At 36.5% G+C, this 26,810-nt stretch overlaps 1 protein-coding gene across 7 annotated transcripts in view; it reads left to right on the plus strand.

The window, feature by feature from the left end:
• The window catches only part of UBR3 (ubiquitin protein ligase E3 component n-recognin 3), a 107,105-nt gene that overhangs the window by 59,530 nt on the left and 20,765 nt on the right, over nt 1-26,810 (plus strand). For 4 of the 7 annotated variants that reach the window (XM_030453992.1, XM_030453989.1, XM_030453995.1 and 1 more), the window contains 7 exons: nt 2,172-2,321; nt 2,891-3,024; nt 7,977-8,087; nt 8,670-8,882; nt 9,698-9,834; nt 13,945-14,030; nt 19,625-19,730. In XM_030453992.1, the coding sequence (XP_030309852.1) occupies nt 2,172-2,321; nt 2,891-3,024; nt 7,977-8,087; nt 8,670-8,882; nt 9,698-9,834; nt 13,945-14,030; nt 19,625-19,730 (937 nt within the window). The remainder of the gene's footprint in view (nt 1-2,171; nt 2,322-2,890; nt 3,025-7,976; nt 8,088-8,669; nt 8,883-9,697; nt 9,835-13,944; nt 14,031-19,624; nt 19,731-26,810) is intronic. The other 3 variants (XM_030453994.1, XM_030453990.1, XM_030453993.1) reach the window with 1 other exon arrangement.

A 26,810-nucleotide genomic window follows, 5' to 3' on the forward strand; every position in this document is an offset into this window, starting at 1 on the left:
ATGTTTCCAGGAATTATGCTGCCAAAATGTACCCTTTCAAATGAACTGTAGCCCCAGTCTTATCTTACAAAGAAGCTAACAACTATTTTAAGCCACTAGTCAGGGATTATCATATTGTATTCTAAACAAATTGGGGCTTTCTGTTCTGCTGGTAGTTTCTTTTTACTCTGCTTAATTACTTGAGATTTTAAATTCTTGCCAGTTTCTCTTACCATGAATTTTGTGTAAGTTGACTTTGTTTTCTTTCACTGGCTCTAGGGGAAGTTATTTATTATGAAGTCTTTCTTGATGCTGTAAGTTTAGTTCCCCTAAAATTTTTAGTTTGACAAAGTAACCTAGCACTACATCTAAGTAAGTTGTGAAGGAGATGTGCAGTTGATCATCGAGTTCTAAAATTAAATTAGTCTGATTTTTATGTGCCTGTTGCACATAGGCAATGGGTATATAGATTGCATATACTGAATTGGTTTGAAACACGTTTTAAATACTAAGATCTATATTTTCTCCTTCAGGTTTCTCTGCAGTTTGTGGTAAATGAATTGTATTTTGTAAATTAAATACTGACTGATTTTGAGGATTTCCATTGCGTTGTCCAAAATCAGGTTGATGCACTACGTTTACTTTCTACTTACTTTTAAAAGGACTGAATAGATGCATAGTGTATATTATATTAACAATATTTTAGAAAAAGGTAAATAAGGCTGGAGTGCTTTAGTCAGCCTTGTATCATGCACTTCCAGTGCACAGGCATATGTGAGTGTGTGTTGCACAGTTATGAAGTGATGTTAAATATAAAAAATGGCTTTTGTGTTTACTTCCTTCTGTGCTGCAATTGCTTCTAGGTTTTCCAGATATTTGGACTTAGAGCATTCTGCTTTTTTAGTGTACCATCTGTCTGCCACTAGATGGTGATAGACGTGTGTACAATATTAGCAACTGTATGTCAGTGAAGATTGGAGTTTGTTTTATTGTGACCCTCAGTAACTGACTGGGAAATCAATAGTTACTAAACGGAGTAATTTTGGTTCTCCCCTGTGAATGAAGAGCATTGAATGGAGCATTTCATTACAAAGAAAGATGCTGCCTGGCATCCAGCACACTACTTGTTACAGCTGCAGGCCCCTGTGATGAGCTTGAGAACTTTCAGAAGGCAGCATCCTAAAAGCAGTTCTGCATAAGGACTGTTGCTGCACTCAAGGTTTTGGAGTTCTGTGTGCAGCACCTTGGCCTACTTAAGGATATAAAAGGCATGGTTGAAGGTAGAGCTTCAGGTGTTTTCCTGTGGAAAAATTACATTCTAGGAAAGAAACAAAGCACTCTTATATCCTGGGTAAAGAGACTGACAGTATGTATTCCTGAGCAGTCAGGAGAGGATTGTTGAAGTCCTAAGGTGCTTTCAAGACAATAAAAAATTCTTGCCTTTAATTGTAAAGTGAAATTGCATCTACTGTGGTTATTCTCTTATCCCCAAACCACCACTACTGTCATGTGGGCAATTGTTGCATCAAGTGCAATTGCTTCAATTCTTATAAGCTAGTCCCAAGCCTTGCACATTTCTGTCTGTGCACTTAGGCATTGTTGCTTGTATGATTAGAAAACTCTATTTCTGATAGGTCTTGAACACAATAAATGCTGCCTAGTGGCAGATTTTCTTACTGCATCCCAAATTTTTGAATGTTGTTCAGATTTCATATTAAAACGAATCTTTCGTTTTTACTTGCACGTTTTGTTTGCCTTCTTAGAATTTTAAGATGATCAGAGATCTCAAGATCAACTCTTTCCTTCTAGTTGTTGTCAGTTTTCAGCAAATACAGTTTTAGTAGCGATTCATATTCATTGCCTTTCATCTCTGTGCTCAGACTTTTCAATATAGTATGGAATGAAACTAAAGTTAGATTTCTGTTTTATAGAAGTTTAAGGAGATAAAGCTGAATACAAAACCTGAACTAAATATTGAAGTACACAGGGAATAATTTTGATTGTGAGAAAGCTTCTAATTCATTGTGTATGTTTCTCTTTGAAGCAGTGAGGTTAGTTTCAAGTAACTGTCAGTGGTTTAGTTGTAGATAAACTAGAGTAATTATTTTGGAGTTCCTTCTTCACTACCTCAATGCAGATGCAATTTGATTTCTTCTCCTCTGTTTAATATCAACTTTCTTCTAATTTTTTAGAATCTCCAGATGCTGATACTGCCATGGAGGTAGCTACATCAGAACAGCATGTTTCTGAGGCAATATATGATTGCGTTATTTGTGGACAAAGTGGTCCTTCTACTGAAGACAGACCTACAGGGCTAGTTGTACTACTACAAGCATCCTCAGGTATGAATATGTTGCACAAGCAGTGTATCTGTGGATTTGAGTGTATATGCATAAATACTGCTGCATCTCACGAGTCGTGGAAAGACAGTTTCTTCTTTTTGTGGGTGATCCTCCATGAGCCATCTGTGTATATCTAAGGGTACAGAGAAAATTTTTTAAATGTTTGAGAAAAAAGCAAACAGTTTCATTCTCTCCTAGTTCCTGTTAGTTTTTGCAAACCCACCGTTATATAAGAGACCTACAGGAAAATAGGTCTTAAAAGAAAAACAAAATTAAAAAGCCATCAGTGTGTATGTATATATATATATATATATATGTATATATATGTTTGTGTATGTATATATACCTTATGTACAAGTGCAAAAGCCCAACTTCTGGTATTTAGTGTCTTTAGTAATTTTTTTACAGTTTAATGTCAACAAAGCACAGTCTAATTATAAACCAGAATTTCCTGATTTTCTTAATTGCATATTTTTATGCAATTTATATATTCTTAATTGCAATATGGTTTTTTCTTAATTACATATTTTTATCCATTGCATTCCTTATTGCTGCTTCTCTTCGTACAGTGTTGGGACAATGTCGCAATAGTACTGAGCCAAAGAAACTGCCAACTACTGAAGAGGAGCAAATATACCCTTGGGATACCTGTGCAGCACTACATGATGTGAGGCTTACAACATTACAGCGGTACTTTAAAGATGTAAGTATTTCATATGAGCAATACTACCATTTCCAAAAATTTTGTGTAAAAAGGTAAAGGAAATTACGACTTTGAGTCCTCCCAGTTTCACATCTACATTTAGTGAACTCTTTGTAATGTTTCAGCAGTTATGAAGTGTTTACATTTGATAGGGTCCTTATTTTGAATAGCATCTGATTTTCCCCGATTCGTATTTTTGGCATAAGGGTCTAGTGTATCTGCAGGCTATTTAGTCATTAAGTATCCATACTGATGTTCTCTAGAAGATATTTCACAATCAATTGAGACCACAAAATTGAGATGTGGTTTTGCTTCCTTGGGTACTACTTTCAAAGCACCTGTTTTCTTGTGGCCATTCAGACAACCTGATTAAGGAGTTACTCTTAATCAGGAAAAAGTATTTTTGGCAGCACAAAGTGGAAGGAACTGTTTTAACCTGTCACAGGTTTCTGAGCCACTACAGAGAGGAGGAGGATGAGTGGACAGAAAGGAGGAACCAGCAGAGCACTTGACTCTTCTGCTGAATCCTAAACTCTGCATAACATTACTGAAGTTCAGTTTTATACGAATTGGTATGTTACTGTTGGCTTTGCAGTTCTGTAAGCTGTTCCAAGCAGACTTCTGCAAAACTTCACAAAGCCTTGTTAAAGCTTTTGGTATTTAATTTTGAGAGCCAATTCTTGTTGCTTAACAAGGCTTGTTTAGTTGTAGACCTTTGTGGAAGGTGCTGCCTGTGACTTTTCCTGGCTGGTATATAAAACAGCCCTGTAAGAGAATACAGAACTGTTCTGAGAAATCATTCTAGGGCAGAAAAATATATTAGCCTATGACTCTAAATAAGCTCCTATAGACAAGTCCCAGGTGACATAATAACTCTTAGGCAAATCTGTCTGAATAACCAGCCTCTAGAAGCTTAAATATTGGCTTTTAAGAGGAAAAAAATGTGACAATTTTTACAAGATTGCTAGCTTTCTTGTGTTCTGTCATCCACAGATAACTGAAATTTGCAAAGTGCAACCAAGCTTGCTTATGAAGAGTAGATTAATTTAGAGTAAAATCCATAAATGTTTTGATAAGTTTTCAAAAAAATGGGCAATGTTTTCAGGAAAGCACCATCTTCTGAGACAAATATTAACACGTTTCCTTGCTGAAGAGTAAAACATTTAAAGCAGGAAATTATTTCTGCACAAAAGATACTTCAGTTCGGAAAGAATACATGGCTTTTCATCCTTTGACACTGATGATGTTTGTTTATTGTTTCAAATAGTTAATGAATATTTTTCCTGCTGAAGTGATTAAAAGCATTAAAGCAATACTGTAGTTTTATTTTTGTATGTTTGCATAATGCAGATGAGAAGGGCTCCACGTAAATTGTTGCTCAAATTCAGTGGAATGCAGTGAGAAAATAATTTCCAAAATTCCATCCCTGATTCAAATAGTAGCTGAATTAGCTGGTTTGCTTTCAAGCTTCCAAGTCACTCCTGTGGTAAAAAATATCACTGTGTGAAAGAACTAATCCTTAAATTTCTTTTGGCATAGAAATGGAAACATTTGTTAGTGTCCTAAGTGTCCTGTTCAGCTGAACTAAGTTTTTGTTTATCAACTGTGTCCTTCCCAGTAAGTGTCCTTCCTCTAACAATGTATTTCATAAAATCCTAGGATGGTTTGGGTTGGAAAGGACCTTAAAGATCATCTAGTCCCAGCCCCCTGCCATGAGCAGGGAGACTTTCCATTAGACCAGGTTGCACAAAGCCCCATCCAACTTAACCTTGAACACTTCCAGGGAGGTAATCATAGCTACAGCTACTCAGGGCAAACTGTTCCAGTGTCTCAACAGCCTCACAAGAGAGAATTTCTTCCTAATGTCTAAATCTACCTTCTTTCAGCCTATGCCATTACCCCTTGTCCTATCAATCCATGCCCTTATAAAAAGTCCCTCCTCAGCTTTCCTGTAGGCCCTCTTCAGGTAATGGAAGGCAGCTACAAGGTCTCCCTAAAGTCTCTTCTCCATGATAAACAACCCCAACTCTCTCAGTCTGTGTTCATAGAAGTGCTCCAGCCCTCTGATCACCTTTGTGGCCCTCCTCACTGCAGCAGCTCCATGTCTTTGTGTTGGGGCCTTCAGAACTGGACACAGTGCTCCAGGTGTGGTCTCAAGAGTGCACCAGTGAGGAAGAATTTCCTCTCTCGACCTGCTGGTCACACTTCTTTTGATGCAGCCAAGGACTCAGTTTTCTGGGCTGCAAGTGCACATTGCCATGTTGAATTTTTAATCAGCTGATATCCCCAAGTGCTTCTCCCTAGGGATATTCTCAATCCATTCTCTGCCCAGCCTGTTCAGGACCTCACACTTACGTGGTTTGTGTGGGCCCACTTATCAAGCCTGTCAGGGTCCCTCTGGATGACATCCCTTTCCTCTACCATGTCAACCACATCACACAGCTTGGTGTTGTCAGCAAACTTGCTGAGGGTAAACTCAGTCTCACTGTCCATGTTGCTGACAAAGATGTTAAACAGCACCAATCCCAGTACCACACTCTGGGCAACATCACTTCTGGTGACACACTCTGGTGTCACTGATCTCCACTTGTACATCAAGCCATTAACTACAATTTTTTGAGTGTGACCATTCAGCCAATTCCTTAACCAGAGTGGTCCGCTCATCAAGTCCATGTCTCTCCAGCTTAGACAAGGGTGTCATGTGGAACAGTGTCAGATGTGTTGTACAAGTCCAAGTAGATTTATATCTGTTGCTCTTCCCTTATCCACCAACTCTAAACCCATCATGCAAGGCACTGAATTTACCCTTAGTGAAGCCATCTTGGCTGTCACCAGTCACCTTGTTATTACACATGTGCCCTATAGTTTCCAGAAGGATCTGCTCCATGAACTTGTTGTGCACAGAGGTAAGACTCATTGGCTTGTAGTTCCCTGGGTTCTCCTTTTCTCCATTTTTAAAAGTGTGGGTTGTTTCCCCTTTGCCTGTCAGTGGGAATGTCACAAAACCGCCACAATATTCAGATGGGATGGATAGTGGCTTAGGAACTTCATCCTTCAGTTCCCTCAGGACCCACAGATGCATCTCATCGGGTCCTGTGGACTTGTGCACCTTCAGGTTCCTTACGTGGTCTCAAACCTAATCTTCTCTTACAGTGGTGGCTCTTCATTCTCTCAGTCCCTGCCTTTGCCTTCTGTGACTTGGGTGGTGTGGCCTGAGAACTTGCCACTGAAGATGGAGCAAAAAAAGTCATTGAGTTCCTCAGCCTTCCCTATATCCCATATAACCAGGTCTTCTGTTTCCTTCAGGAGAAGTCCCACATTTTCCCTGGTCTTTCTTTTATCACCACCATACCTATAGAAGCTTTTCTTCTTGTCCTTGACATCCCTGGACAGATTTTATTCTATCAGGGCTTGAGTTTTCCTAATCTGATCCCTGATTGCTCACACAATTTTTCTGTATTCCTACCTGTCCATGCTGTCAGGGAGTTCTATCCCATGAAAGGAAAAATCTCTGAAAACAATTATTTTTAGTATTTGATACGACTTAACGATTATGAGAAAAAACTTGATACACTAGGTTAACAGGGATGTGTTCTGAATCCTATGGTACTCAGTAACCAGTAATGATGCAGGTGTGCTCCATCCAAAACTTGGGACTTTGTTTGGAGTCTATTTCTTAGCTCCAAAGGAGTAAAGCCTTTCTGATGAGACTTCACCATTTGTTTGCTTTGGGTTTTTTTTATGTTTTTGTTTGTTTTCTTTTGCAAATGATACTATGTAGCTTTATTAAATGTCTGCAATAAAACCCACTTTTCCTGAATGAAACCTTTGTCCTGGGAAGCTTACTCAAGTGTATCATAGGACAGTGCCTTAGAGCAGTCTACTAAATCATGCAGTAACCACCATAAGAAAAAGGTTTTCTCATTCTGTCACCTGGAAGGATCATAGTACATGAATTTCATGTTGAGGCAAGGTCAACAGGGCTGTGTCTTACAACACATATGTAATTTTGTTTTCATTTCCTGCTCCTCTGCAGGAAAAAACCCAAGATTCTAGGACATCCTTAACATGTAAAAAAGGAGTCAGTTATTCATAGTATCCTGGTTTTGCATCATACCTGAAAACCATTCTAGAGTGAGTGTACACTAAAAATTATTATATAACCAGAATGTAAATTTCAATCTCTGTATTAGATTATCTTTTTTGAGAAGTAGTGATTTCATAATTTGACTACAGCTGGGTATACTCCAAGAAAATTTTCTAGAATTCCTTATTGTACGTTTGCCAGTGGTGACTGTTTTTCCAGCTTTTTTTCTTTCAGGATTACCTATGAGGTAACTTTATTTTTAACATGTGGGCTATAAGTGCAGGTTTTTAATAAGGCCAGTGTTTTCAAAACAATCTTAGTTTTAAAGTATTTATTCTCTTTTATTTTTATGTTATGTTGTATACAATGTTGTTCAGAAATTCATTAAAACCCCTAAGTGCTCACCATGGATTTTAGTAACGGAGTGAGATTTAATTATATAACCCCAATCTTAGCATTTTGGTTATATATATAACTGAGTGAAGCCTACTGGAGCAGTAGGTTGCTGTGATACACAGGATAACTTGTACTATTGGAAGTAAAAGTAGAGTTAGATCCATTTGCATGCTCTAATAAAAAAAGGTTTTTCAAAGACATCAATATCTTAAGTGACAAGAACTGCAGAAATTCAACTTCAGGGTTTAGCTCTTTGTTGGAAAGAATAGCATAGTGGCAGCCATGTAAGTTACCATAAGTAACAACTTAATAAAACCAAATTTTCTTTATTTCCATAATGTATGTCTTAATTAGATAGCATACAGGTAAAAATCTATACATTTTTAAAATCCTGAGATATATTCTGGTAAATACCTTCATAACTTCATATGCAATTTTTATTTATTCTTCCTGGTTTTGTTTTGTGTAGAGTTCCTGTCTCCAAGCAGTGTCAATAGGCTGGGAAGGAGGTGTTTATGTACAAACTTGTGGTCATACATTACACATAGATTGTCACAAATCTTACATGGAATCATTACGGGTAAGTAAAACTAAAGGCCATCTTTTTTATTTGGATTTGCTGTTCGAAGCAGAGAAAGAAAGACTGAGTTTACATGAATGGACAAGATATTTTTACTGTGTTTCAAAAACTGTAGATAGTAAATTTCTTATTACATCTTGACATTAATAACAAAAGTACTTTGCTTTCAATTTTGATATATCAGAAAAAATACATTACTAAATCCTGCTAAAAATTCAGTCAATGTCTTATTGAGTTTTCTTTCTGATGTGTATCTTCGGGCAAACCATTTCTTCTCATTCCTGTTTCTTAGATTCCTATTTTGATCTTCAGTGCCTGTTAGTAATTACTGAGAAACAGAAGTTAAAAATGAGAGGGGGATTTTATAAATATAAACTTGTGCCTTTGGTTAATTTTTATTATGAAAATTTAGTTTAAAAAGTTAGATTTTTATCTCCAGGTATGGCATAAGTTGCAGGTATACATGTAGTTTAGAGAAGTGAGTTAATACACTTGGACTTCTGTAAATCATGCTTTTTTTTTTCTTCTCCTTGAAAAAATACTTTAGCAAATTTCATCTACATTTTCTTTGTTGTCTTTTAGAATGACCAGGTCCTCCAGGGCTTTTCAGTGGACAAAGGAGAATTTACCTGTCCCCTTTGTAGGCAGTTTGCTAACAGTGTTCTTCCTTGTTACCCTGGAAACAATGCGGAAAGAGGCCTTTGGCAAAGTCACAGTAACAAGTGTATGCAAGATCTCGTACAAGAGGTGGAAGATCTTCAAGAACAGCTGGGAACTTTCCCAGTAAGCATCAGTGTAAGGCAGAAAGATCCTTGTTAATTTGCCTCTACCTTTCAGTTTTTACATATGTTGCATTTGTGACCTTTTAGAAACTCGTCACCCTGGGAAACTTCATTTTCTTCTGATATGGAAGATAGTAAACCTTTTATTTTTTTTTTTTTCTATCAAGGAATTTTAAATATTTGCTGCATTACTTACTAAAACAAAAAGCTATGACATAATTAGTATAATTTTTATGGAGTACATTTTCACTTCTCTCCTTAGTACATAATACATAGAATTGAGTCATGTAATATAAACATTATTTATCATTTCTTTACAGTGTAAAAATGTGAATATCCTTGTAATGGGAACATAGTTAAAGACTATTTATTAAGAACATTTTAAGGTGTGGATTATTTGTTTTACAGAAAGAGCAGTTTGCAGATGCTCATGTGTTACAAAGCTGAATGAGGTCTTCTGGCATGATAGACCCAATTCAAATAAATTTTTCTAACCCCCTAGTCTTGATGGAGATAATTTGTGTTCTTTTCCTGTTCTTGTGCAATGCAGATATGCTTTAAAATAATGCAAGCAGTGAGGTTCCTGAGCTTAGGAGATGGACAAAACAGTGATGTTTTCGTACTCAGAACAAATGAGAATAACTTCCAGAGTATTATAACAGCTCAGTGAGATAGAATACTGGCTTTTTAATATATATTTTTTCATAACCTGCAAATATGTTTTTATAGATATGAAAGTGCTATGCCTTGTTGCACTTTGTTGCGCTATCAGGTGTTGCAATTCTTCAGGTAAAATAAACTACTCTTCTTTTGTGTCTTTGTTCTTAGTCTGAAACCAATCTCAGTAAAGAAATGGAGTCTGTAATGAAAGATATAAAAAGTACCACACAGAAGAAGTATACAGATTATAGTAAGAGTCCTGGATCACCTGACAATGATTTTCTGTTTATGTATTCGGTAGCCAGGTGGGTATGATTTTTCTTTGTGTTTTTTTCCTTTTTTGTTTCTCACTAATGGTTTTACTCACCAGATAATTTTCTTCTTTAAAAATTAAAAAATGTCCAACCACTCCAAAAGGTACTTTCTGAGTACCTAGTACTTCGAGGTTACATTTTCTGATTTCCATATACAAGATGGAAAGATGTAACTTTCAGTTCATTTTCAGGCACAAAACCTGAGCAACAGTTTTTTCAAATCCAGGTGAATTTTGAATGTCTTTGGAGCAGGATGCTCCACAACCTCACTGGGCAGCCTGTTCCAGCATTCTGTCACACTTAGAGTAAAAAAGGTTTTCCTTATGATTACAAAGAACCTCCTATGCTCCAGCTTGCACCCATGGCCCTTTGTCCTATCCTTGAACGTCACTGAGAAGAGCCTGGATCCATCCTCCTGACTCGTGCCCTTTATAAATACATAAACATTAAGGATGTCGCCCCTCAGTCTCCTCCAAGCTGAAGAGACCCAGCTCCCTCAGCCTTTCCTCACAAGGGAGATGTTTGTGTGGCTCTGCACTGGGTTTTTTCAAGCAGTTTCCTGTCCTTCTTGAACTGAGGGGCCCCAGGGGAACTAGGGCTTCTAGTTTTGTGTATTCATTTATTCTGAAACATTTAATTGGTTTTGGTCTGACCATCTACAGCTGCTACTCATTTCTTCTTGGTATTTAATCTAACATAAAGTGCTCAAGATGGTAAGTAGTCCATGTTAAGCATTTGAATACAGTGATATTTTTATTGACTCCATATATTTGCAAGTGAATTGAACACTCTAATATTCTTGTAAGTCGTGTTCAATTTTTCAATCTAAAAGTATATCATTTGCAGTCTTCTTAAAAGATTCTGATTTACCACTGTAGGACACCTTTGAAGTGTCCCTTTCTGCATACAGGACTGGGAATGCTACTGGTTAAACAAGATGTAGCTGTTTGCCCCAGCTTATCCTTTCTGCTTCAGGAAAATGGGAATTTAGTTTTCTTATTTCACTTTTGCTTACCCAGACAGATATTACTGGTAGCAGAGAAAAGAAATTACAAGTGAATTCCCCACCACCTAGAGGGAGAGCTAACACTGATCTGTTTTCTTAGCAAAGAGGCACTTGGAGTCTTGGCATCCTGATTTGCAGGCACAGCTGGAGAGCAGCTCCTTCCCTACCTCCCCCTCTCCCTGCAGCCTTACCTGGTTAAATTTGTGACCTTTTTGTATGCATCCCTCATGGACTTTACTAACATTTATGAGGTTAGTGTAGCGTGTCATTCAAAACCAAGCTTCAGTTTTAATAGCTGGACATTCAGAGCATTGGTCACTGTCATTTGTGGCAGCATCTTGGACTGTTTCTGTATTGCATAGCAATAAATCTCATGCTTTTGTTGGCTGGGTAAACAAAGCTTTTAGGTTTGCTTTCAGCTATGTATAGACTCATATAAGAACCTTGTGTTCTTTCCTTCCAGTCTGTGTCTCTGTGTCAGTAACTGATATTTTTCTTACGTATGTGGTCTTTGTACAGTGAAGTAGGAAAAATGGTAATGATTAACTTGATTCTTTTCTCTCAATGGAGAGAGGAGGTCAATCCAAATGTGTTCTTTCTCTGGAAAGAGTAATGCGTTTTTATGCCCCCCTCTGTCCTGACATGAATACTGAGAAATACGCAGTCACCCTCCCCATCCCCAGTATGTTTCTTTAATGAAACCGCTCAAGAAGGGATAGAGCAGGGCTGTTTTTTAATCAGGAGTCTGTACTGCTGAGGAAAATCCATCTCATCAGTTGTTTGTTTGTTTTTTCTGTGAGTTAGGAAGATAAGCCAGCATTCTACAGTATTTGTTGCTCCAGTTAATGATGCGAAGATTTCTAGATACAGGAAACAGTCACTTATATAGATTTTCTTTCTCTGTCTCTTCCTTTCATTTTGAAAGGTTTGAGATAGCAAAGGATGCTTTCAGAGACCCCACTCTGTGTTCAGCTCTTCTGTCAATGCCCGAAGTTTTTCTTCCTTGATGAGAGAAGAGGCACTGAGACCGCTGCTTTTCTTCAGTAGAGGGCAGGTGGTATTCAGATCCTCAAGACAGAAGGGACCTTGAATGAGGGAGGTGATTGATACAGTAGCCTCTTTCAAATGTGATTTGGGGTGGCTCCACCTCACTGTTGCAGAGTATTTTATAGAGACGAGGGATTCAGTTTCATGGGTGTTTAATGTGCACTTTTATGCCAAAGTTTAGGAATATTTTGAAAGAAATGTCACAGAGGAACAGGCTAGTATTTATATTTCCAGGATAGCTGAACTATAAGCTGCTGTCTTTGAGGGGCTGGGGGTAATGAAGAAGTGTGAGAGGTGACAGTTGGTATGAAACAGGTGATGGAGCATGTGTTTCCAGAAATCTTTCTCTGTACATTCCTTATAGCAAAAACTACTATTTAATACTTCTTACAAATCAAGAAGAGTTGTCGCAGAATTGTACGTGAGGTTGGTTTTGTAAAATTGTGCATACTTCTTGATGAAAGAGAAATTGAAAATTCTAGATCTGGAAAGTTGTTCTTTGACATTCAGGTACTGTTTTTGATTTAAATCTTACATTGGTTTTAATGGAAGGCTCTCATTAATTTTCTTCTACAAATTAGTTATCAGAAGGTTCGTAGAAATAAAACATCCTGGTTTCCTTTATATCCCCATGATGAACCAGCATACACTGATCTACAGTTGCTATTTTGTCGACTAATATGAAATCCCTGCTTCCTTGCTGGTAGATTTTCAGAAGTTCAGTGAGCACTGCAAATTGCCTGAAGAGTGGAAATTCCCCTGTCACACAGATGCCCTTATCAGCAGCAACCAGATGGAGCTCTGAGCCGACACATTATCAATGTTAAATTGCCTTTTCTGAGTAGAGAGGATTAAAGCATTCCTTCAGAAATGGGTGGCATAAGCTGCAAACTTAGGAATCGTAATATTCTGAAATTTTACTATTTTAATAAATGTATGAAAGTATCTTAGCAAACACTGCATAACAAAATGTATTATTCTTTCAAGCTCACGGAGCCAAAGTTCTTGAAAAAATTGTTTTGAACAAAATAGTAATTGTGTAGTTTCTTCTTCAATATGTGTGTGAGGGTGTGGATTCTTAGATTTGTTATGTGCCTAAAATTCCAAGATTTCTTTTAATAAGTATGCAGTTGCATTGTATTGAACTTAAAAATGTTTGACTTCTAGTCGAAGGACAAGATATGTTTAAACTGAGCTTTGCAGTTTGGATTAAATTAGCAGAATAGCATTTCAGAATAATAGAATTCTGTTCCTTAATTTTAATTAAAGTAATGCATGTTGACTTATTAAAACAAACTCTCAAAGAATACAATGTAAATTGTTTGCTCCATGTCTTGAAGGTAAAAGATAATGCAGTACTGAAACATCCAATTCCAAAATTAAACAAAGCTATCAAATTTGGCCTAAACAATTCGTGTCTGAGTATCAGATTACAATAATACTAAGAAAAAAGGCATCAATGTGACATGCAGAGATTTAGGGACACAACTCCTGTTCCATACTAATGAGCTATAGTGAATACCAATGTTTCATTAAGAATTACCCTCCAAGGCTTTTATTAACTAACTTATCTATAAAGGTCAGTGCTTCCATTATAATATAGACTGTTTTCAAACTTAGTTAAGTGAGGGCTTATTCATTGTACTGTCTGCTTGTTTAAAGCAAAACAAAAGCCCTTCCAATAAAGGAGACAGTTTTTTGACAAATCTGATTGATTGAAATTTAGCCAATATGTATATTATCTTACAAGGTTTGCAGTATTATCAAGTTGTGTGTGCATACAGAAAAACACCTCAGAATTAAATATTCTTCAATCACAACTGCAGCAGTTCCCTTAACAGTACTTGCTGATCAAAGCACTTAACATCATGTATGACAATATCTTGATAAATTTTGATTTATTCTGAGTCATATTTAGGCAGTATCTCAAACTAAAGATTAGTTAACAGCATTGTTTTTAGCGTATGCTAGGATTTTCCGGAGAGTTGTTCATGTCCATACAAGCTGGAATAATGCTGTTCCACTCAACACTGCTGTTTTGCTTGCAGAACAAACTTGGAACTTGAACTGGTCCATCGAGGAGGCAATTTGTGTTCAGGAGGTGCAAGCACAGCTGGGAAAAGATCATGTTTAAGTAAGTTTCATGTTAAACAGTAAAATATAAATTATGAGAATAGTGAAAAAGACGTCTATTTCTCTCTGAAGTTTTCTAAATTGTCAGCTTTCTTCTTGTAAGAACCTTTTTCCTGCCATAGTCTGTTTTTTGTTTAAATTTGAGAAAACTGAGTGTCTGTCTTGTACTTCTTTTTGCATGAATTATTAATTTGAGCTGTTTATCTGTTTAGAAATTGTCTGAGCATCCATACTTTTAAAATAATAGCTTCTTAAATAATTTCACTTTTTTGGAGTACAACTAGAAGTATTTTAAGGGTAAAGGGGAAAAGCTTTGTTTCAACCTGGCTGTTGCTACTAATAATAAAGAAATTTGTTTCTCTGAGTGCTAGTGTAGCTCATGACAAGGTCTCATACTTAAAAATCTGCACATGCCATGTCCCATGTCTTCAGTCTCCATAGTGCTTTCTCTGACAAGACAGTTTTGCAAATTTTCTTTGGTAGAAACTGTCAAAACTTCATTGTACTGAAACCTCTAATGTTTGGCAAATAAATCACTTTAGGTTGACATAAGTAGGGTTTTTTTCTTGGCATAAAATCTTTTTATTTTTTACTACTAACTGTTAGTAATGGACTATTCTTTCATCAGGAAAAACTGGAAAGCTTGCCAGGATACTGTTACTACTAATGCTTATTTAAATCAAGCTCACACAGCAGTAGCAGCAGATGCAGGAGTTAAAATGTCAAAGTTTGAGCTCACTTCTGCCTTTTGGTGCATGATTTGTAGATGCTGCTTTACTTATCATTTGAAGTGATGAGCTGCCAAAGAAATCAATGATGTGCTATGCTGTCCACATCCTCTCCAGAAAGAGCCTTCGTTAAAGGCAGGAAATGTAGTTCAGTTGATTCCATTCAGATGTTCTGATTTGGGAAAAGTAGGTTTAAATCCCCTTGCACAGTGTCTCCCTCAACCATCATTGAATCTCTGTCCCAGCAGAGCAAAGTACCTGAAAACTATGTGTTAAAACACCACCACTAAATATCTTGAAAATTTGAAGCATTTAGTAAGATCAAGGCTTTAAAAATAATTTCTATTTGTATTACAATATATTTTTATGTGTATGATCACCTAGTACCGGGAAATAGTGCTTTTTCCTTTAGTTGCAGTTGCATTACTTTCAGAATTCCAGTGCATATGTCCAATGAAAGAATAGGGACAGCATTTAAACATATTGTACCTGCTTTTTTCCCCACACTTTTGGGTAGAATGGTAAATTTTCTAATCTAGATGTAAATCAGTCATGTTGGTGTTTTTAGTGTCTGTCTTGTACTTCAGAAAAATTGAAGGTGGCCTTTAAAAGGTGAAAGGCACTATGTATATAAATATGGTCTTGCTTTAGATGGTATGTAGACATAAATGTCATCCATTACTTGTTAAAACATTTACATGCTGTTTATATCCTATATTGGTACTTATTTTGTTAAATAGTTATGTAGCAAACCAGTCATATTTAACCTGGCATTAATATAGACTCATTTTTAAGGTAAGGTTATGGGGTTTTCCTAGAACAGAGCACTACAGTACTTCCATTTAGTATTACTATATTTAGTTTTGGACATGAGGCTAAATGTGTCCAGTGGGAACAGATTTACTTTTTAATATATAGCAAAGTTTGTTTTAACTGAACTGCTATATAATTATGAGTTGCCTTCATTGTCCCTTCCATATTGGTGCATTTGGAGATAAAATGGCAATTATTTAGGTACATGTTCAGTAATAGATTTTATTATCTTTCCATACTAGTTTCTTTTTCCAAGAGGTAATCCCATTTTTAATTTCACTTTAAATGTTTCTTCAATTTCTTCATTGTCTTGTGCAGTGAGGAAAGATTGATTTTAAAATTCCATGTGCTCTCTAAAAGTTTAGGACTCCTGTTAAAATCTATCTTGCACAGTACTGAAATTGGTTTGGTTTTTTCACACCATGCAGCAGAAATAATGTAAAATATAACCCATTTTCGGGTTTTTTTATGCGTGAGATAATGAAGTGTCTCGTGATTAAGCATACCACTCTGTATTAGTCTTGTAACAACTGTAAAGTTTAGTGATTAGATACTGCAGAAAAGAGAATATGTTGTCCCTGGTGAGCTGTCAGAGCAGAAAGCATCAGGGAAGATGGTGAGAACAAATAGGTCAAGAGCTGTTTTAGTAGATTGCACCATGAGGGCAGCTGCTCCTGGGAAGTAAAATTAACAGTGATTAATGTAGCTTTTAGTGTCACCAATGGAGTTTGTGTGAGAGGAATGATGAAGAAAATTTGGCTGCAGAACTGCCATTTTAAGGTTTGAAGTTTTGTATGTCTTTTTGTGTGTGTGACTAAACAATATTTGCAACCAAAAAATGCAAATAAAGTCCTATTTACTTAATATTTAAAAATCATGTCACATTATAGGGACCAATTGGCAGTTTTAGAATATCTGGCCTTGAAAATTCTCATGGGTGTAGGGGATAATTATTCTACGTAAAAAATATTTGTCTGTTTTATAAAGTTTAAAGGATCTGATGTTTTGCTTTTTGGTTTAATTGTTTTGTATTTGTAGACCAGTTTTAGAACACGGTATTAAGGCTGAACATGCCTTCTCTATATGACTTTTGTATCTCTCTAACTTGTGTATACATGTTTCTCTGTCATTGTTACTCTGTTAATCTTGCAATAATGAATGAACAACTCTACATGTAAATATAAACATTATCTATAAAATAATGTATAATCTAGTTTATAGCCTTTTGACTTTTAAATAATTTGTCTTGCTTTGTTTCTGGCTGCTTTATTTTCTTTTTTCCTTTTTCCCTTTAGCAATCAGGGTAAGATCAGGGTTTTTTTAGATAGGATTAAATATATCACCTTTTCCTCTGGCTTCAGTTTCCCTGTATAGGAAGGAGGTTCTTATGCTTCCCACAGATAGCAGAGTCTGGCATTTCAGCATCAACTGTGTTAGTTGGAAAAGACATTAATTTACAAGTGGATGTGAAAAAAGTAATTAAGACTTGTGTAAGCTTGCCTTAAATGAAGTGCTCAACACCTTCATAACTTCTATGATGGTTCTAACCATTGAGAAACAATATTTTTCCACTGTTTAGTTTTGGGGGTTTTTTTTCTGTTCATTTGTTAGCTTCTCCTCTTTCATTTGAAGCATTTGTACATGGCTCAGCAGTGTCATTCATCTTGATTATGGTGTTAGTATCAATTTAATCAATGCTTTCAGTGGTTTTGTGGGCATAGAAAGTCATTTTGACATGAAGCATTTTCTAAGCTTTTCATGCTCCTTCTGTATGAAACTTTTAAACCAGGTTGACAGTTGTGACTGTCTCCATTTTATCAGTGTGGCCAGTGATACTTGGAACTTGGAAGTACAATTCATTCCTCTAGGAAGAAAAACCTAACTCTTTTCTTAATTGCTTAGTTGCAGCCATCTCCTTCCTGTAGTCTGTTAATGTGAATCTGGTTGCAAAGCTTCCTCTACAGCTCTCTGCAGCTACTGAAACTAAAAATGAATTAAAGTCCTATTTAGGATTCTTTTTGCCTTGCTACTGTGGTTTTCTGTGCTTGATTTTGTTTGGTTTTTTGGATTTTTGATTTGGTTTTGGGTTAGGAGCTGTCAGTATGTGGGTCTTCACCCATCTATTCATGCTAACTTTGAAAAAGCAGTTTTTCACACCAACATGATCATAACTATTTCCTAAAAAGCACAATATGCCATTCATACCTAGTGTGGGAGATGCAGAGACACATACCATTAGAATTTTTTTTGCTAAAGTTTATTTTCTACACTGTAAAGTTTGGTGCCAAGGATAATTTGGCTGCTTCACCAGCAATTAAGGCTCAAGATTTTATAAAGACTATGCATGTCTTAGTAGGCTTTTCCTGACCTTCACATTCTTTTCTTCTTCGCTGATTCCAATCTACTGGATCAGTGATGAATGGGAAGATGTTGTCTGCAGGTCTTTGCAGCTGCTGTTGCTAAGTGGATTATATGAATACAAGGAGAAAAAAATTCCTTCATCTCCAACAATAAAGTTCTGTCTGGTTGTGCCAAGTGGTTTTTGTTACCATTTGTGTTCTTCTTGATAGTCTCAGAAAACTTGAGGGGAAGAGCAAAACATCTCTAATCTTGTACAGTCTTCACACAGTAGTTGAAAAGAAGGATGTTTTCAGTTCTAGTAGTGCTGAGCTGCTGTGTCACTGTCTTTCGTGATCTTTTGACATTGTAAATATGGATACCAATTTATAGAATGAAAAAGGATACTGGATTAAAATAGCAAAGTAGAGATTTTGATAGCAGTATGTGTTATTTGCATTCCTCTAAAATGTGAAAATGAGAGAGACCAGGGAATACATCATCTAGGTTTTGCAAGCAAAACAAAGTCAGCTAATTTTAAAATTTGTCGTCGTTATTATAGCACATTGCTATACATTCTGTAAGTGGAATTAATAACAAAAACAAATCCTGATTTCAACTTGAGGAGAAGAACAGATACTTCCATGGGTTTCATTCCAAACAAAGCCATAGTAAAGAGTTGTTGGATTTTTTTTGTTAATATTTTGATGAAATATCAGTATAGTTGCAGGGTTTTCAAGTCTGTCAGCAAAGCAGTGCTTTGCTAGAATCTCTTGCCAGGAAAAAGGATGACTTACTTTGTCCTCACTGACTGTTTTATTCAGAAAGCAGGTGACAGTAATCAATTCCAATGCCATCTACATCTCCAATTATTTTACAAACCCCAGGAGCTAATTACAGCCCTCAGGCTCTGGCAGTCAGCTGACTTCATCATGCGGCTTTTTTGGTCATTGCATACCTCTGAGTAATTGTCTATTTATGGAAAATAAATTAATAGCTGCTATTTCTACTTAAAAAAAGAGGGCTGGTGAGTGTGTTGGTTGAGCAAGTGTGTTGTAGAGAGAAGGGAGAGATTAAGAGAGTAGGAGGGAAAGGGATCAACTGAAAGAATAAAGGGAGGGCTAGGAGGTGGCAGCAGGGAAGAAGATAGAAAGAAGCTAAGGGAAAAATTTAAAATGAAATGGAGGAATGAAGCAGGGTCACAGAAAATGGAGCAGGAGAAGCCAGCTTGGCAGCAAATAGCAAGATACAGTATGACAGGGAAAAAGTGAGCAAAATTGTGAGAAATAGTGTTTTAAAATATGACTAATATAAACCAATGAAGATAAAAAGATGTATTTTTTCCCAAACTGTAACTGTATTACAAACACAGAAAACTAGATTCTCATTGTACATACCTTTCTGAAAATGCTGTGAGCATAGCTGGAGTCTTACTTCTTAGCCCACTTAAGGGGGGGGGAGGAAGGATTGGATGTTATCTTCATTTGTGTAGATAATGAGTCAGAGAAATGAAAACTGTACATTTTTATATGTCATACTGCAGGAATGTATATATAATAAACTAAGCGTCTTTGTTCCAAGTGTTCTAGAAGTGGTTATCAGCTTATTTGGAATGAGATAAAGGACTTTTCAGAATCTAGTAAAATGGTGGCAAGTTAATGTAAAATACTTCATTTTTGTACATACTAATCAGCAGTCTGTCCTCTTCATCTTTCAGATCAGCTGTTCCACGTCTTGGCCATGCACATGCGCCTCTACAGTATAGACTCTGCATACAATCCCTGGAGAAAACTAACCCAGCCAATGCAGGATAAAAATTCAGAGCAAGTATTTTAATTTACCAAATATCAGTTTTATCTTGTGAAAGAAACATCCTTACAGAGGGACTTTGGGTAACTTTCTGTCTTAATTTAAATTCTCTGTGAGGTAGCCTGATGAACTTAACATCTAAAAATTGTGTGTATATATTTACAAAAATAAGCTTTCAGAATTCTTTTAGGTAAAACCTGACACATTTCAGTTTCGAGTTAAAGCTTACATATATCAATTGCAAGCTTAAGTACGTGCTAATTTAATAGTATTGGGTAAATGGATGGGTGCACTGCTGTTCTTGGTATGGATGGTAAACAAAATTGAGATTAGGTTCATAAATATTGAAAATTGGGCAATGTCTGTTACAGTAATAATATAAGTATGCACAGTACATGAGAAATAATTCTATATGAAGCTAAAAATTTTCATCAAGCTTCTTGTTTTAATCAAGCTATTAACCTGAGTTGGCTTCTAAAACGTAACAATTCATATAGAGCTTTACAAGGATTAAGAATATAGTAAATGGAGCCATGTACTTGTGTTCTGCAAGGACTCCTCTCCCTATTTGACTTAAGAGCCTTCACTTCTCAGATTCTACCTTGACAGTGAGAAGGTTTCTTGTGTAAAAGAAGCTGATTATTTTTCCTCAGAGTAGGAAAACAGTGGGTTGTTTTGTTTTTTTTAATTTCTATTGGCACCTTGAGCATCTTCCTAGTTGCTAAAATCAAAGTCTCCACTCTATACTTTGCAATAATGTTGAAAAGACTGTCCTTTTAATGGCTATCCAGCTGGGTATTTATCAGTAGGGTTCTAGAAGCCTGACATAGAAAGCATCAGAGGATTTTAAAAATTCATATGTAGTAGAGTTGCCGCAATCCTAGTCAGCAGAATAGGAACATCTTTTAAAATGTTTTAGTTTGCTTCGAGTTTGAAGTTTGTCTCAAATGGGGCAAGACAGCAGGCAAGATGTATCTGTATAAAAGAAGGTCTATTGTGATAGAAAAGATCTTAAAAATTAGAGTAAGAAGACATAAATCAGGTAACTCAAATGTTAGGATATCAAGTTATTAGAGTATCAAAACAGGGTCTTAGGATTACAAAACCAGAAGGTGCCTTAAAAAATATGCAAATAAATCACTTATCTGGATAAGTGTTACATAAGGCTAATTGCTTTAGTGCTAGCAACTTATTTATTAATAGGTCTTATACTAGATCTAGAGCAATGATTAAAATAATACCTATAAACAATGTGATAATGCAATGACTGCAGTCTTATTCATCCTTGGGAATTTGATAGTTCTTACCTTTCTCTGGGTACGGCTGGATGTCTCAGCCTCTTGAGGGGTAACCACTCGAGCAGGCATCCCCACTTGAGGGGAGAAGATCCATCACGCTTTCTGAGGAAGTGTACGGATTCTCTATGATACAGATATGGGAATAGGCTTTTATAGAATAAAGGGATTGGCTGCTGTCTTTAACCACTTAGTCCTACCTCCAAAATCCTCTATTGGAGAAGAAAAGGGAAACAAAGGAAAAAACCAAGAAAGCCTTTTCCCTCATTATACAAATTCTTCCATTTATCTGTCTATTCTCATTTGGTTTTTGTTTGGCCTGGCTGCAGACATCCTGGGCTCTTGTGTTTTTCAACACAGGAGAGCAGCTAGCACCACAGATACCAACTTGGCCCATCAACTTGATACTTTCAAGATTGTTACCAGTTCAGAGTTTCCCATCCCCTTTGCTTTTCTTTGAAATTCTCTAACTCCAGGCTAAGGGCAATGAAGTTGAGAGACAAAGAGTAAAATGGAGACACAAAGAGCGACTAAATAACAGAAGGAAAACCAGGATAAGCCCACTGAGGCAGATCATCTTGCTACAGAGTTATACCAGCCAAAATTAAGATCACATTGATAAGCTGTTGACAGTCAAGCTGGCTGTGGGACTGAGCATTCACTTCTCATTTTGGTAGTTGAAGACCCTGCTGGCTTTGGAAGCAGCCATCAACAGAGGGGCTGCTTTCTCTGTCCATGCAATTTATTTTTGTGCACTGTGCATTGGTCACATCATGGTTGGATTGCCACCAAGTTAGATTTCATTAGGTGGTATTTTGAATCACTTTGAAATTAATGATATTATAAAACTTAATGGCTTCCTTTGCCAGAGGTGTTGAATGTTGGGAATGCGTTTGAGCCGTTCTCTTGTTTTCTGCGCTAATTTTCAAGACTTGTTTTTAGGCTTGCTGGTGGTGCTTTTGCCCTAAGTACTAAATGCTGTAGGAAGCTGTAAGAAAGAGATCACCTATTTTGCCACGAAGTAGTTTACTGTTGAGATGCACAAATGCAATTAAGTTGGAATTTCTTTTCTCACTTCCTGGAATGTTTTTCCTACCTTAGTCTGCAGGCCCTAGATTTGAGCATAAGGTAGAGATCATAATTATATTTTAAAAATTTGAATGAGTAGTTTCACTTGAAGATGGCATTCATATAGTTGATGTGTATGATCTAATCGCACACGTCTTAGAGTCACACACCTTTCTGAGAAATCCAGAATAACAATTTTTTTCAGGTATGGGAAAGAGTTCTCAGAGGCATTAGAAGCTGATACACTGCCATGAACAAAAGATGAAGAGGTTCGTGTAGAAATACCACTGCAGATTTAAGATGCAGATAGCATGCTGCCATTTCGAAGCTAACCAACTAATCTGAATTATCAGCCTGACTGGTACATGAGACTTTAAAAGTAAAGACTTGTGGAAATAAAACGTCAGTGAGAGGAAAGCATCAGTATTATCTGACTATGTTACTGTGGATCCAAACAATTTAACATCAGGAAAGTTACAGGAGCAAAATAACTTTAAGCCATCATGCTATTATTTTCTATTTAATTTTTCTTAAATTATAATTGCAATTGAAAATAGTTTTACAGAGAAGTTAATTGCATCTTTATTAATTTCAAAAAGTAATTTTCAAAACAAAAAATAATTTACAGGTTACAAAGTTCCATTGCATTATCTTTTCACCCTTATTTCATTGTAATTACTTAAATACATCAATATTTACAATTAAAACTACCTAGGTATAGAGCTCACAATTTTTTATATGGTTTTCCACAACCGAGCTATTACGATTCATAAATCACACCTTAAATTTCATGTATCTGGGAGAAATGTTCAAAGTAATTTGTGAAGACTCTAACAGGTTTGCTCCACTTCACAAAGACCCTGGTTTTGTTTTGTGTCATCTTCTACAACTGTATCTAGATCACTCTGAAGTTCAGAATGGCAGCTGGGACGAAAGAGAGGGCTTATGCAGTCACATCAAGGTAAAGCAGAAATAAGGAAACTTTGAGCAAGGAAGATACCCTAATAAAAAAGGGTACCCTAATAAAAAGATAAATAAAGATAATAAAAAGATACGCTAATAAAAAAGGTATTTTTTATTAAAAGGTATTTTTTATAAACAGTAGCTTTTGAAGGAGGAGATGAAAAGATAAAGCTAAGTCTAATGACCTTTTGAATGATGTAGTGGATTCTTTCTCCTGTGCAATTCATGTTGTCAGAATTAATATGCACTTGGTCCCACAGGCTGTGCTTCAGCAAATTGTTCTGCTAGGGGCTGATGTGGTTTCAAGGGTGATCAAATAAACAGTTATTGTGGTGTAAGTGGGGAATAATAGCTTTTGGCAGGGGGCAGAGAAGGGAGCATCTGGAAGCAGTAATTACTAAGCCCCGATATGAATTTAATGAACTAGTCTAAATAGCCAAAGTTTCAGGAATGGCAAGCCTGAAATAAAAGGATATAAATTTCTTTTAACTTTACATCTCTGTGAAAGCTGAAATTTCTGTGTCTGTTTTGACAGACAAAAATGCATCAGCAAAGAAAGATTCGTTAAAGCATTAAGGATCTTTGCAGTGGAAGAACTTGCAGGGGTCAAAATTGGGTGATGAAATGCTGAAATGTACAAGGTTATTTTTACTGAAGTTGCTGTTGTTTTGTTCTAACCTAGATTGGCTTGGGGATTGTGTATGGTGTCATAGTGCTGGGGCAACAAACTGAGCACAGGATGGGAGTGAGTAACTGTGCATGGGAACCTCCTAAGTCATGTCTTCATCACAGGAACTGCTCAGAAATGGGAAAAATAAAACAGTTTCTATGAAACTTGTCCAAAGCAGACAGAGAGTAGGATGGTGGGACATTGGGGTGTAGTTAAGGTTTGTGCAAGAGGTGGTGTATACATACACATGCTGCAACAGGACTTACATGATCTATCTAATCAACACACAAATCTAGCCTGAAACACCAGTGTCTCAGGAGACATTATGATATGGAGGTTTTGAAGATAATTCCAGCTTCAGGAGTACTTGATGTTTCCTCCTTCGCTTGTACTGTAGCTCACCATCTTCTCTAGGCTGTATTGATGTAACTGGACCAGGCTGCATCACCAACAAAGTCAAAGAACTAATCCATGTTTTTAAAAAGGTTAATTTGAATAACTTTGGGAGCTGGTGACAAGGGAGTGCTGGGGGCACAGTGGTGAATGAGAAAATGAGACATGCCTGATGGTAGTATTGTCAGTGAAAGTCTTTGTTATACTGTGAGGAAAACTGACTTCCTGTAAAATCTGCTGTGACACAATGAGCAAATATGAAATTATGGTTATATCCTAGAGTGTAGCCAGAATAAACAGTAGAATTCTACTTTCTTATCATGAACATCAGAAGCTTTGTATTACTCTGACCTTTCTGCAGGCTGGGATTTGTGGGCTGTGTTTCTCATCCTTTGAGTACTGAAGAGAATACAAATTTGCCCTAGTTGATTAAGCCTTTGTTCAGCTGGATCCATATATGCCTTTGTCTCAGGTTTTCTTTATCTGACAGTCTGAAGAGGTGTGAGGCTCAAAGCTTCCACTTTATTTATAGACTTTCTAACTTTATAATAATCTGGAGTTAGCATCAAGCAAAAATTTTCTTTATCTTTACCTGAAAGAGGAAGGGAAAGAGAGCATATATATATATATATATATATATAAAGAAGAAGTTCATAAGCGAATTCTGCTCTTTTCAAAACAGAATTTTCTGTTCCTCTGTATCCATTCCCAAAGAAGTGATTCTCAGATAACCTCTATCAGGAGCAGGCTGCAGAACACAGAGGCAGAGTTGCTCAGCTGTCAGCTGATAGACAGCTCTGGTATTGGCACAGAGAGAGGTGCAGCCCAATTACCTTGGATGGGAGGCGAGGTCAGTTCCATAGAGGAAGTTGAGCAATGCATTTTTTATTTTGTATGGGTTTCTATTGCACCGTGCAGTTTATTGCCACCTCCCCCATCGCTTTTTTTAATGGATTCAGCATACAACTGTAATACATTTGAATCATTTTATATCAGTTTGGTGCCCTCCGAAATTGTGCTTACTTTTGTTTTATTCAGGGATTCTGTGGCACAGTGTTTTGTAAACTCAGATTTATAAAGCTTTCACATGCACTGACAATTAACAGTATGGGTGACTTCCATAGAATGCATTTCTAAACATATTTTATGAATTCAGTTATAGTGTCATAATGAAGAAGTTGCTTAGGCTCTTAACAAACGACAGAGCAGTTTTTAAGTGTTTCATATGTAGCAGTGCTTGACACAAATGGAAGCAATTTATCCTAAACCCCTGACATTTAATGTTGCTTCCCTTCTCTAATTCATATGAAATAAATAAATTAGACGAGTTCAGTCCTGCATGTGAAAATGAGTTCATTCATTTGTGATGTCACCAGTCAATCATAGTATTCTGTATATATAACAATATTTGCTAATTTTATCAGAACAGTTACCTGACCTAATTGTTATCTGACTGTTAAATGATACAGGCATTGATACATATCAGAAAGAGGTGTTCAGCTAAATTTGACCAGAGGGAGTTATTTTTTGTCTTATTATTATTCCAAATCAAAGTTTTTCTAAATCTATATATAAAATTAAAAGTGAGAAGTAATTTAAGAAGTGTCCATGGTTCTAAAGTTAACAAGGGTTATTTTATAACTCAATTGCCATAGATCATACAATAGACCTCTCTATAGATAAAAGTAAAATTACAAAGATGTAATGAGATATTGCCTGTATAATTTTGAAAATGAGACTTGGTAATGCGATAAAAATTTTTGCCCCCTTTTTTTCCCTTAGAATTCAGTAAACTGATTTTTAGAATATTTGGTTTTATTTGGGAGGCTCCCATATGTAAATATGTATATTTGTACATGTTACGGTGTTTTAAAACAGTCATTTTATGAAATTATCAATTAAAACAAAAGACATTATGGATAGTGATTATTGTGTAGCTGTTTGGGTTCATTAATTCGAAAGGACCAGTTAGACCATGTTTCGTGTGACTTCATTTTATCAACCAAGCCATTTGTGCTTATTCCCACAATTGCATAAACTGATTGGAAACCTTAGCCATTTAATACAATTATTAATTTAAAATGTGCCTTACTGAGCTGGGAAAGAGAAGAAGGAGAGTATTTCAGAAATACGTAGTTGGTAGCACTGTTCTTTTAATCCTTCTCTTAAATGGCTGCTTCTGCATGTTAAAATTCGTATCACAAATTACTCCTAGCAGTGCATTTTGTAGAAAGAAGTCTGATTTTATGAAATCAGTAATTGTGTAGGAGTCTCCTTCCAACAACAGCATCATGTTTATGTGCCTCAGAGGTGATAAGCTGGTTGGATCTCCAGAGCTATGAGATGGCATTAAGGGTCTTGCGTATGCATCCACATCCCACTGCAGGTGAATTATACCATCATAGAATGCCAGGTTGGAAAGGACCTCAGGGATCATCTGGTCCAACCTTTCTAGGTAATAATAAAGTTTAAATGAGGTGGCCCAGGACCCTTTTAAGCTGAGTCTTAAAACTGTCCATTGTGGGGTAATCCACCACTTCCCCTGGGAGATTATTCCAGTGTCTTAACTGTTCTTGTAGTAAAAAATTTTCTTCTGGAGTCCAGTCAGAATCTTCCCAGGAGTAACTTGTACCCATTACCTGTTGTCTTTTTCATGTGACTCCTTGCAAAAAGGGAGTCTTCATCTTCTTGGTAGCTACCCTTTA

This window comes from Calypte anna, chromosome 7 (assembly GCF_003957555.1).
Source record: "Calypte anna isolate BGI_N300 chromosome 7, bCalAnn1_v1.p, whole genome shotgun sequence".
NCBI classification, from domain to species: domain Eukaryota; kingdom Metazoa; phylum Chordata; class Aves; order Apodiformes; family Trochilidae; genus Calypte; species Calypte anna.